This window comes from Oncorhynchus keta, chromosome 27, assembly GCF_023373465.1.
Source record: "Oncorhynchus keta strain PuntledgeMale-10-30-2019 chromosome 27, Oket_V2, whole genome shotgun sequence".
Classification (NCBI taxonomy): Eukaryota; Metazoa; Chordata; class Actinopteri; order Salmoniformes; family Salmonidae; genus Oncorhynchus; species Oncorhynchus keta.
The window spans coordinates 18237416-18249574 of NC_068447.1; the positions used below are offsets into that span (position 1 = coordinate 18237416).

The window sequence follows — 12159 nt, forward strand, 5'->3', positions numbered from 1 at the left end:
CAACTGTGGGAACCAGTTGAGACCCTGCGACAGGAGCTAGTTGAAGCACAGCTGTGGAAGTGGTGAGCTGAAGCTCCATGGCAGTAGCCGGTGTAGTAGGCCACACTACTAACTTGCGCTGCATTGTCGGAACAGGCTGGATCTGCGCGGCTGGGGTTGGCTGGAGCACAGTTGTGAGGGACTCCACAGCAGGGCTCTGACCTGAGACCGGGGATAATGGTGAAGCTGATGTGGAACAGCACTGCGTCTCGAGCATCTTCTGACGTCTGGCGTCAATGAGCTGGTTACACTGGCGCCACAGAACCTCATTCTGGCACTTCTGGTGTAGTATTTGTTGCATGACGATCTCTGAGATGATGTCAACAACTTATTGGGTAGCTTGGTGGAACAGGTCTCTGTTATCCCCTCTAATACGTCTTTCAGTTGTAAGAGGAGAGAACTGTTGAAGGACTGGCTGAGACGTTCACGTGACAACTGGCAGTGTCCAATAGGTAAGTACTGGCGACTGTGGTTGGGTGGACAGTAGGAACCTTCCATCTTCCAGACCACTTCAATGAGCTCCTCAATCTCGTCACACTGGCTGTGTAAACGCAGTGAGACCTCTCTGATTTTCACTGGCGGTCCAAGCTCAGGTTGATGCTGATTCTGGTGATCTCTGGTTGAGGCTCGACGCTGATCTTGGTGATCTCTGGTCGCTGTTAGCCTGAGGTGGGAACCCAGTGAATTCACAACCAATAAAAACGCTGAGGCTCTGTCCTCTATTCTGCTGGTCAGCCTGGGTGGTGACTTGGACCAGTGATTAGTTGTTGAAGGTGAAGAAGTTGGCCACTTTGGTTGCAGTATAGTCCACCTCAAGTGCTCAAGAAACCCTCTAGCAGCTCTCCCTCGTAGGAGTAGTATGCGAATATGTGTGGTAGTCTGTGCCTTGACTCGTAGCCATTGCGATAATTGTCGAGATATTGTAGCAGATGAGCTGTTCGGCGCGGACAGACCACATCTTGTGGAGGATATTCTCTGTTAACTGCCATCCTTGGGCTGTAGCAGTTACTGGATCCGGCTCGTGAGGACCATTGAAAAATAAGGTGTAGGGTTGTAGAGAATCGAAGGACCATGAATGTAATAACAAACCTCAGGTGTTGACTTAAGGCCAATAGAACCCACTACAAATGTTCGGTCAGAACAAGGATGAGGCGGATGTCCAGGTTAAGGGGAGTTTATAACTAGAGGTCGACCGATTAATTAGGGCTGATTTCAAGTTTTCATAACAATCTAAAACGGCTTAGACTCTGGGTGTTACACCTCACCGAATAAGAATCTTTAGGTCAGAGAAGTCAGAGCTCTAAGAAGATTGGTACATTTTAGACACTGGTAACTCAGAAAAAAAACAGCTCAGACTTGGAAAAATCGTGAAGTCAATGATCTTCAGGTCAGAGCAAGTGGGAGAAGTCAGAGCTCTAGGATGATGCCGGAGTTTCCGATTCCGAGTTGGATGACAGTTCAAAACGATTTTCCCAGTCGGAGCTCGTTTTTACCCCTGAGTTCCCAGTTGTCTGGAATGCACAGAATTTGGAGGCAGGACATTTCCGAGTTGTCTTGAATGCATTGAGTGTTGGGCTTGTAATTCCGAGATGGATGACCGTTCAAATATTTTTTCCAGTCAAAGCTTCCCCCCGACAGAGTTCCGAACTAGGTTGAAGATAACATAGTTTAGGACAAGAGGATTCTAATACCCCATAACTACATAAATTAGGAATAATTCTAAGTAATGCTATAGCAATGGCGCTGGTCCCATGAGTTTGTTAATTTTCAAAAGTTTCCTCATGTAATTATGGGCAGATTTACTCGACAATTCCCCCCCATCTGAGCTATTTAAAAAAAAGTTTGACTGGCTTGGAAATCTGACTGGCCTGTGAAAACGTTTTGTTTTAAATATAATTGTTATCAGGGAAATACCGGGAATGTTTTGATGTTCACAATTTGTTTAATCATAAATATTTGCATGATATATAATAATCTATTGTAGCCATTCCAATTATGTCGATGGAAAGAGAATAGCTTTATTATCATTATATTACTATGTACAATACACAAGTAGCTCGCTATACACACACAAATGCATTGAAAACAAATACATGATGTTGGGCCTCGTCGTCTTTGTAATGTGGTAATGTCTTCACAACATGGACATAGATTGCACATAAGGCATACTCTGATTGGGCAGTTTTTCTAAAAAATAAAATTCCCAGGCTCGTTGATAACCATGGCCAAGCTCCTCTCCAGAGAGTGCGCTTGCGCAATGAGGTGATGGGAATTTCCAGCAGTAGGACGGACAAGGTAAGGCGTTGAATATTAGTGGCGTCTTTATGATAAAAAAAAGGTTTTACAATAATAGAAACATGAATGTGCACAACTCACTTCTAAATGGTTAAATTGACAAGCTTCTCGTGCGATGGGAAGCGAGCTCACTAGCTTCGCATAGATGGGCGTTCTGTCCTGGGCCGGGTTCGGGCCCATGCCAGGCACAGACTGACACAGCTGCTAGCTAGTTACTGTGGCTAACGTACATTAGCATCACGCCTTGCCAGTTCTGTCTTGTAAACGCCACTTTTACTGCGTACTCAGCTGATCACTGTGGTTAACGTTGATGTGTGGCGTTATTGTTCAATTCGATGTAGACATGTATTTTTCATGGCTGTGTTTAGCTGGTGGGAACAGCGCATGCTAGCTAACCCAGCTGGTTATGTATTTTCATATATTAGTTAGCTAGTAGTAGCTAGCTATCTTAATACGTGGAATACTTAGAACACCCCTTGCGCAGTTGGTCCGTTGCGTCAATATCGTCAAATAGCCAGCGCTGCCACATATGGTGGTTATTGCATAGTTGGCTAACTTGTTCGAATGAGCTTATATTCGTTTCAGTCTAGTTTGTTAGCAAACCGTGCTCTCTAGCCAGCTAGCTCGAGAAGGTCCCAACAAGCTAGTAAGGTTAGACATATAACGTTGACAACGGGCAGTAATTTACTGATTCAATTTCCACGAAAATATAAATTCGCGTGTACCTTTCGATTTAGAAATCGTTGCATGTCACTTTGGCTAGCGAATTTAAGAGCATCCCGAAGGGATTTCTGAACTGTCTATTTGCAGCACCATAGCTAGTCGAACGTAAGCTACATTGAAGCAAACCCGAATGTCAATGATATTGCTGTGAAATGCAGATTTGAGATAAATGCATAAAAATTGTCAAGAACTAACGTTAGTCATAATGAATTAACCTGCATACCATGTACATGTACCCATCTGCATTTTTGAGCTTGTTAGTTTTTTTAATTTGTTAATTCATGCGAGGTGGATGCGAGTGCAGTTTCTGGCTAAATGGTTATTTAGTGTACTGAGGGTAAAAATATCATTGCTCCGATACATCCTATACTGCACGTTCAGTGTCAGTAGCAGAGTGGGTGTGTGGCACTCGCAAGTCTAGGCTACATGTTCCCTTTCTCTCACACACAGCCAACTCAGATGATGCTCTTCAACCCATTTGTTTCAATGGGAAATTTTGCATGTTTGGAACATTTTGACCTGCTGCTTCTGAATCACCTGATGATGTCAGTATTGCATTCTCTTTGCAGGCTGGATGACTCTAGAGAAAGAGGGGATGTGTCCCAAGCTCAATACATCATCCTCATTGGGACAGTGAAGCATGTGGTGTGTTCATTATCCAACATCATATTCCTCTTTGTCATTGCAGCTTGGAGTTGGTGCAGAAAAGACCCAGCATCATAATTGTGGCCCTCTCTGCCCAGTAACCCTGAACTCACCTTTTGGTTAAATGTCAGGGCAGAGGCTAGACCTCCGGATACGTCTCAGGGCCACCAAACCGTCAACCACCAGCACCCTCTGGCCTAATCTCATTCCCCACATTTTCCCTGGACAGCCTACATGGACTGCCAGTTAAAAATAACCAGAGATGCCCAAAAGCAGATGGTGGACCTACAGGCAAGAGCCTAGCCATCCCAATCAGGAAGCAGTTAAATTCAACCCTACTGATCCCCTCTCATCTGAAGCATAGCGACGGCTTCCTGATTGAGCTCGGAGGTGCGTTCCTCAACCCTCAGTGGGGTGCATTTGTGTGTCTGTCCTGAGATGTCAGCAGAGAAGGGCTGCTGAAAGTGTCGTCTGGGGCATGAGAGAGGGAGCGAGGAAGGGGTGTCACGGCTGAAGCAGTCCCCTGCTGCACCGCCAATGGATGCCAAACTGCAAGAGGACCTATTCCGGAGGTACGTGGTGTGCCTGGAGAGGCGGCTAGAGGACGGAGGGGGGAATGCGGGCCTTGGGGGAAGCACCTTGGAGGGTGGCAGCGAGGCTCTACTCTCCACGGCCACAGCCCTGCTGGGGGCCTACCAACCAGACCCGGGCCAGAGGTTCCGCATGGTGCGCTTCTATGAGGTGGTGGAGAACGCCATTCGATGCCTGAGAGGCTGCAGTCTGCAGGGCCTGGAGAGAGCCTTCCTCACCCTGGAGACTCTCTGCACCAACCTGCTGCTCTTCCCCTGGAAGAAAGAGTTCCGCTGCATCAAGGTACAGCACCCATCATCTAAAGCTACTGAACTGGATGTGTTCCTGTCATCAGGATTTGTGCAGGTGGCAGGATTGTTGTAGTATATTAATATGGTCCCCGAGGTTAAACATTGTATGCATTACAATTAATTTGCAGGAATGCTCCGTAACTCTGTCCTCCTTATCCCCACTTGTAGACCTTCACAGGCCCGTACGTCTACCTTCTCCAGTCTGCTGTGTGCGATGCTGATCTCCGCTCCCTCCTGCGTTCTATGGGCTACTCCCGTGACCATGAGCTCCAGTTCCACGTCCGGGACCACCCAGGTGGCCCAGCCCACCTCCGGCAGCTAGCCTTCGAGCTCTTTCTGGCCCAGGCAGAGTGTCGTCTCCTGGGGGAGGTGGTGGCTTTGGCCCGGGGTTCAGCCTCTGAGCTGGAAGCCCTGGAGCAACGGAGGGGCTGCCGCGATGACGCGGCCGGCTGTGCAGAGGTCCTCCGACGGCGAGATAGCCTTGGGGCCGACATGGCCAGGCTCTCAGTGCGACCGATGGACATACCTCACCATCTGAGGAGAGGTGGAAGACCGTCCAAGTCGGTGGATGTTACGGATGGAGCTGGGAATTGGCACGCAGCCTCTAAGCCTGTTCTGAAAGCCTCTCTGAGCCTGAGGAAGGAGCCTCTGTTTGTGGATGCAGAGGAGGACATGAAGGATGAGATTATCAGGCCCAGCACCTCCACTTCCATGTTCTCTGTGACTGACCCACCTTCCTACAGCCCCATGCCTGACTTCTTCCCTATTCAATCCCTGCCCTCAGTCGACGCTTACTCCTCCTACCACCTCTCCTCATTGGATGAAATTGATCTGTACACAGAGAGGGGTGGGCCTAGGGTTGGAGGTCGACAGACACCTTCCAGACCTCCATCCAGGGAGCCCCGGGATTCCAGGGATGGCTGGGCACTCAAAACCCACAGTGGACTCACCTCTCCGGGGGTGAAGTGTCAGGGTTGTGGCCTGGGCTGCTCCAGCCTGGCATCCTGCCCCAGGTGTGAAATGATCCTGTGCCAGGCCTGTCACGACATCGACCCCTCCCCATGCTGCGGCCTGCAGGACTACCCCAACCCCAAATCGCCTCGCCCCGTGGATGGTTACCTCCCCGTCAAGGAGAAGCTGTCAGTCTACTCCAACACCCACTCCCCACACCCCCACATACACCCTCACCCCCTCACTCCCCCTCACCCCCAGATGGTGGAGAAACCCCTCATGGCCACTAAGCTGTTTCCCTGCAAGTCAGTTGCTATGTCGTCGGCCATGGTAGCCAATAGCGACCGCTCAAGCCTAGGGGGGTCGCGGTGCGGGTTCTGTAACAAGCCGGGTGCTTCGCACACCTGCGTGAACTGCTCCAAGGTTTCATGTGACATGTGCATGAGCCTATACGCTAAAGATGTGTGCACGCGTAAAAAACCCCAGCATAGCTTTGTCCCCAACCACCAGCTCAACTTTAAGTCTGGAACCATATCACATCTGGTCTACCGATGAGCCAGGAACAACAGGGAGAGGACTCTCACTATTCAAACCTCTCTCATTTCTATTTCCCTCTCTTACCTGTTCCTGTTCTCTCTTCCTCCTCATTACTTTCTCACCCTTCCCTTGAACTCTCTTCCCTTCTCTATCAGATGTATGGCTCTGGAATAAACACAGGACACATAGGGAGTCGTATCTCCTGCCTCTCTCTGCCTTGTAAAAGATCAGGCTTTTTTTTCAACTGCTTCCTCTTCTTCCTTACCTCACCACCCTGCTCTAGCTTAGTCATGTGACGTCGTAGCGCTTCCTAACCCCTCAAATCTAGTCCTCTCCAAGCGAAACGGGAGAAAAAAAGCAAGAGTCATCCGGCTTGTAGAAAAACAAAACTCAAATGCTGACTTAACTTCTCAGCTGAGGAGACTGCCCGGTAGATGTGTCATAGTCTTCTGGAATTGGATTATGTTCACTGAGGACCCTTTTTAAACTTGAAAAACCAAGGGGGGGACAACAGCCGTAAATGTACACTGGAATTCAATAGTATATATTTTCAATGGTTATTCATTCTGTAGATCAATGTAAGACTGTTGGGTGGGGATGCGTCTGGGGTGAATGTTTTGGGGGGATACTTTAAAGGGATATTTTGAGAGACAATGGTCAGATGCCATAATAGTCTATTTAAAGAACAATGCCTTGTACATTTACCCTCAAATGTTTAAAGTGTATAGCTAAGGTTTACATGCTGCTCTTGAAATGTTGTTTGACTCCTTACTGGTAGATAACCTATTCTTGTATCTGTTCCTCTATCTATCCATATTCACAACATACCTAACTCCTCAAGATGAAAGTGCTACTTCACTGATAAGTCAGTTTCTATTGGAGATGGCTGTTTTTGAAAGCCAGTTAACCGTAAAGCACTCTGGGAAATGAAGTCTTAAGCCGGTGACAGCCCCAGAACTATAACAAAACTTCACCCAATCACTCCAGCAGTGCAGGCATTGTCAAGGTATTTTCTGTACTGGCACTTAGACACAAGGTTGTTTCCTTTCCAGGACCATCTTAACCTTCAAATCCCAGGTGGAAAATCTCCAAACTGACTTAGATCTGCGTTTGGAGACGACTTCTTCCTACTCCCATTTAGTCAGCATGTACAGTGCCAGTCAAAAGTTTGGACATATCTACTTCTTCCAGGGTTTTTCATTATTTTTTACAATTTCCTGCATTATAGAATAATAGTGAAGACAACCAGACTATAAAATAACACATGGAATCATGTAGTAACCAAAAAAGTGTTAAACAAATAAAAATATATTTGAGATTCTTCAAATAGCCACCCTTTGCTTTGATGACAGCTTTGCATACTCTACTCTCTCAACCAGTTTCACTTGGAATGCTTTTCTAGCAGTCTTGATGAAGTTCCCACATATGCTGAGCTCTTGGCTGCTTTTCCTTCACTCTATTGTCCAAACCATCTCAATTGGGTTGAGGTCAGGTGATTATGGAGGCCAGGTCATCTGATGCAGCACCATCACTCACTCTCCTTGGTCAAATAGCCCTTACACAGCCTGGAGGTGTGTTAGGTCATTGTTCTATTGTAAACAGGGGCAGCAGGTAGCCTAGTGGTTAGAGCGTTGGACTTCATTGAAAATAAGAGTTTGTTCTTACCTTTTAACTAGGCAAGTCAGTTAAAATAAAATGAGTCCCACTAAGCGCAAACCAGATGGGATGGCGTATCGCTTCAGAATGCTGTGGTAGCCATGCTGGTTAGGTGTGCCTTGAATTCTAAATAAAGTCACTGACAGTGTCAGCAGCAAAGCACCATCACACCACCTCCATGATTCACGGTGGGAACTTCACATGCGGATATCATCTGTTCACCTACTCTGCGTCTCACTAAGACACGGCGGTTGGAACCAAATCTTTTTGGACCAAAGGACAGATTTCCACTGGTCTAATGTCCATTGCTAGTGTTTCTTGGCCCAAGCAAGCCTCTTCTTATTGTTGTCCTTTAGTAGTGGTTTCTTTGCAGCAATTTGACCATGGAGGCCTGATTCACACAGTCTCTGAACAGTTGATGTTGTCTGTTACTTAATGTGAAGCATTTATTTGGACTGGAATTTTTGGGGCTGGAAACTAATGAACGTAACTCTGCAGCGGAGGTAACTCTGGGTCTTCCTTTCCTGTGGCTCATGAGAGCCAGTTTCATCATAGCGCTTGATGGTTTTTGAGACTGCACTTGAAGAAACTTTCAAAGTTCTTATTTTTGCGGATTGACTGACCTTCATGTCTTAAAGTAATGACGGACTGTCATTTTTCTCTGCTTATTTGAGCTGTTTTGCCATAATATGGATTTAGCCCTATTTGGTAAAAGACCATCTTCTGTATACCACCCATACCATGTCACAGCACAACTGATTGGCTCAAAAGCATTAAGTAGGAAAGAAATTCCACAAATGAACTTTTAACGAGGCACACCTGTTAATTGAAATGCATTCCAGGTGACTACCACATGACGCTGGTTGAAGGATGTCAAGAGTTTGTGAATGGTGGCTACTTATAATCTAAAATATATTTAGATTTGTTTAGCTTTTTTTTGGTTACAACATGATTCCATATGTGTTAAATAGTTTTGATGTCTTCACAATGTAGAAAATAGTAACAAATAAAAACCCTGTAAATATTAGGTGTGTCCAAACTTTTGACTGGTACTGTATAACCTGACACAGTTCAGTCTGTCTACCGCACATGGTCAAGAGAGAGCTGCAGCTCATACAGAACAGGTGTTATTTAAACTCCACTGAACATACTCTTGGGCGAAAGTCATGACATTTCACACTTGCAAGGTGAACATTCTGTTTGTGCTGAAATCCATGTATGGTGAGTGATGTCACAAGTGTTTCTGGAGTACACATGACTATCACATTCAGTCAAGTGGAAGCTTTAGCTCTCCCTCTGAGATATCTGTTTAATAAAGAGTTGTGTTGATAAGGACACAACACAGGACAAAAAGGGAAGGGTATTTCTGACTGATGAACCCAGCTGGCCATTACTGCCTGAGGCTATATTATACTGTCAACAATACCTCCAGCTAGAGAAGAGGGGTGAGCATCTATTAACTATCTCCAGACCTAGGCACCAATCAATCAAATGTATTTATAAAGCCCTTTTTACATCAGCTGATGTCACAAACTGCTATACAGAAACCCAGCCTAAAACTCCAAACAGCAAGCAATGCAGATGTAGAAGCATGGTGGCTAGGAAAAACTCCCTAGAAAGGCAGGAACCTAGGGAGAAACCTCGAGAGGAACCAGGCTCTGAGGGGTGGCCGGTCCTCTTCTGGCTGTGCCGGGTGGAGATTATAACAGTACATGGCCAAGATGTTCAAACGTTCATAGATTAGCAGCAGGGTCAAATAATAATATTCACAGTGGTTGTAAGCGGGTGCAACAGATCAGCACCTATCCTGCGCTCAGATGGGTATGTGCTTTAGTGAAGTCCAGTGAATTTCATTGTCATGCCATACACACAACGGTGCTCAGAGAAGTTGGCTAAAGGACATTGAGCACTAGGAACAGGTTACTAGGCAGTTATTGTAGCTGTGAAAGGGTCTGGATAGGTAGGCTATTTTGGATATAGCTCAACTATCTCTGAATGGAATCGGCTGTTAAGAATGTGCCATAAGTGCATAGTTGGTAGGGACCAGGGAGTGATTTGTAATTGAGCAGCATATTAGGTCTGTTGTTATTCACCTCTAATATCCCCTCATTTTAGAACAAGTCATCAAATAAGTAAGCAATATGGTTGATGTAAGAAATTCCATCATATTGCTCACCTCTTCAAGATTCAATTCAACGGATCCCCAAAGGAGTCTGTTTTAATAAGGCCAACATAAATCTCAAATTAAGCCTTCAAAAACTTAAAATACAACCTTTCCTCATTGGCATAATTGCTGAAGTGACTTGGTGATTATCTATGCTTATTTTTCCCAATTGCATTAGATTTGTTTTTACCTCAAGGGAGGATGCATCCTTTTTTATTTTTTACTGCTGGTAGGTTTAAATGTCTTTCCTGAGTGGCCTTAGTGCAATTCACCTTTGACCTTTTTCTCCATCTAGTGATGTTTCCTAAAGGGCCAAGGAGAGAATGGGTATCTCCCAATACTAATTTGTGGTCTCCTTTCCAAGAGCTCTCACCAGGGCCACAAAGCGTCTTAGTGGGAGTGCTGATCTAGACTCAGTTTAGCTTTTTAGATCAAAGTGAGTAATATTTTAGAGACAAATGCTGGATTAGCAGTCCAACTCAGAGACCCTTTGTGGATGCGGGACCAGGCTCTGAGAGGGCAAGGTGAATTGATCTCCATTTGGCTCTCACCTCCCAATGTGTGTTTGTCGTACAGACACAGATTATCACACATTTACAATGCCTGGAAACTTGTTAAACATCTCAGGAACCAATATGAGATAATTAAAATCTCTAAAGAATCTGTAGTGAATATGCATAACAGAAACATCTGTTGTCCTCACAGACCCAAAGGAACACAGACAAGAGGCTGTTAAATTGATTGCACATAACCTACTCTATATTTTGGCAAGGGGAAACATTGCTCTATGGTGCAAAACTGATTAAAATGAGAAATGGAAAAACTAACAGTAAGACCATGTGGAGATTTAACTGAGCAGCATTGATGTGTAATTTGACAGGGCTGAACTAAAAGAATACATATTTGGATCATCTGGCCTTTTACATCTTGATTACATACTGCAGCTTGTTTCTAGTCTTAGTCATGGAATGCACTGATGAGTTATTTGAGCACATTTGGTCATCCCAAATGACACCTCTATTTCCTACAGAGTAGATAACTTTTGGCAGAAGTTATCTAGTTCCGGTCAAAAGTAGGGCACTTTTTAGGGAATAGAGTGCCATTTGATAGGCCACCATTTTTATTTATTTTTCCACAAACTTCCTATGTGACAGAGAAATCAATCATCCCTTGTCCCTCTTCTCACTCTGGTAATCTCACCAGTATGAAAAGTGGTGGTGTTGTCTATATAGCACTCCCCCTCATTCACCACATCAACTCTGTTCCATCGAGTCCATTCCAGACATTACAATGAGCCTTTCCTCCTATATCCCCTCCCACCAGTCTCCTGAACCCCACTATCATTACAGGTCATACAGGGGAGAGGGGAAGGGAAAATGTTCCAAATTGTTAGTTGATGAAATTATATATACATCTCTCTAATATATATATATATATAACGTCAATGAATAAATGCGATTTTATAAAATAATTTAAAGAATAAATAAAAAACCTGTGTTTTGTCCTTTTTGTTCATAGTGCCCTGCAGAGTAACATCTCACAGCCAAGAGAGATCGCAGGAATATTAAAACACCAGCTTTCATAGCAAAACATTTTCCACCTGTTTCCACTAATGAATACACCCCAGTTGGTAACATTCCTACCTGGATTGGGTCATACCAACTCACTTAGCCAGAGAAGTGACATTGACTGTGTTCGAGTGCATAAAAACGACTGCAGGCGACAGCCAACTGACTGATCTACAAATGCCAACTGACTGATTTACCAAAACTTTGCGAACATTAAGTTTAAAACATTGAGCTGTCGATTTCTGAAAAGAGTAGGCCTAATATACACAATACTTTTAATGACTGCTAAGTGCAGAATAATTAGTGGACTTTGTAAACTAATTGTTGTATAGTCTCATCAACGAAATGCTTGTCTGAGAGGAAATAGATGCTAAGCTACAGGACTTTTTTGCTAGCACAGACTGGAATATGTTCCGGGATTCCTCCGATGGCATTGACTACACCACATCAGTCATTGGCTTCATCAATAAGTGCATCGATGACGTCGTCCCCAAAGTGACCGTATGCACATATCCCAAACAGAAGCCATGGATTCCAGGCAACATCCACACTGAGCTACAGGCAAGAGCTGCCGCTTTCAAGGAACGGGACTCTAACCCGGAAGCTTATAAGCAATCCCGCTATGCCCCTCGAGAACCTTCAAACAGGCAAAGCATCAATACAGGACTAAGATCGAATCGTACTACACCTGCTCTGACGC

The 12159-nt window shown here is 45.1% G+C and overlaps 1 protein-coding gene across 3 annotated transcripts; it reads left to right on the forward strand.

Moving 5' to 3' along the window:
* The first annotated feature begins 2181 nt into the window (after positions 1-2181).
* On the forward strand, positions 2182-11386 carry LOC118359583 (spermatogenesis-associated protein 2-like). Of its 3 annotated transcripts, none has more exons than XM_035738095.2 (3): positions 2182-2334; positions 3746-4575; positions 4752-11386. In XM_035738095.2, the coding sequence occupies exons 2-3, from the start codon at positions 4240-4242 to the stop codon at positions 6087-6089; spliced, it is 1674 nt and encodes a 557-aa protein (XP_035593988.1). In that variant the 5' UTR covers positions 2182-2334; positions 3746-4239; the 3' UTR covers positions 6090-11386. The 3 variants fall into 3 exon arrangements, with proteins under 3 accessions (XP_035593988.1, XP_035593989.1, XP_035593990.1); XM_035738096.2 differs by having other exon boundaries at positions 2233-2334; positions 3627-4575; XM_035738097.2 differs by lacking the exon at positions 2182-2334 and adding an exon at positions 2479-3162.
* The last annotated feature ends 773 nt before the right edge of the window (positions 11387-12159 follow it).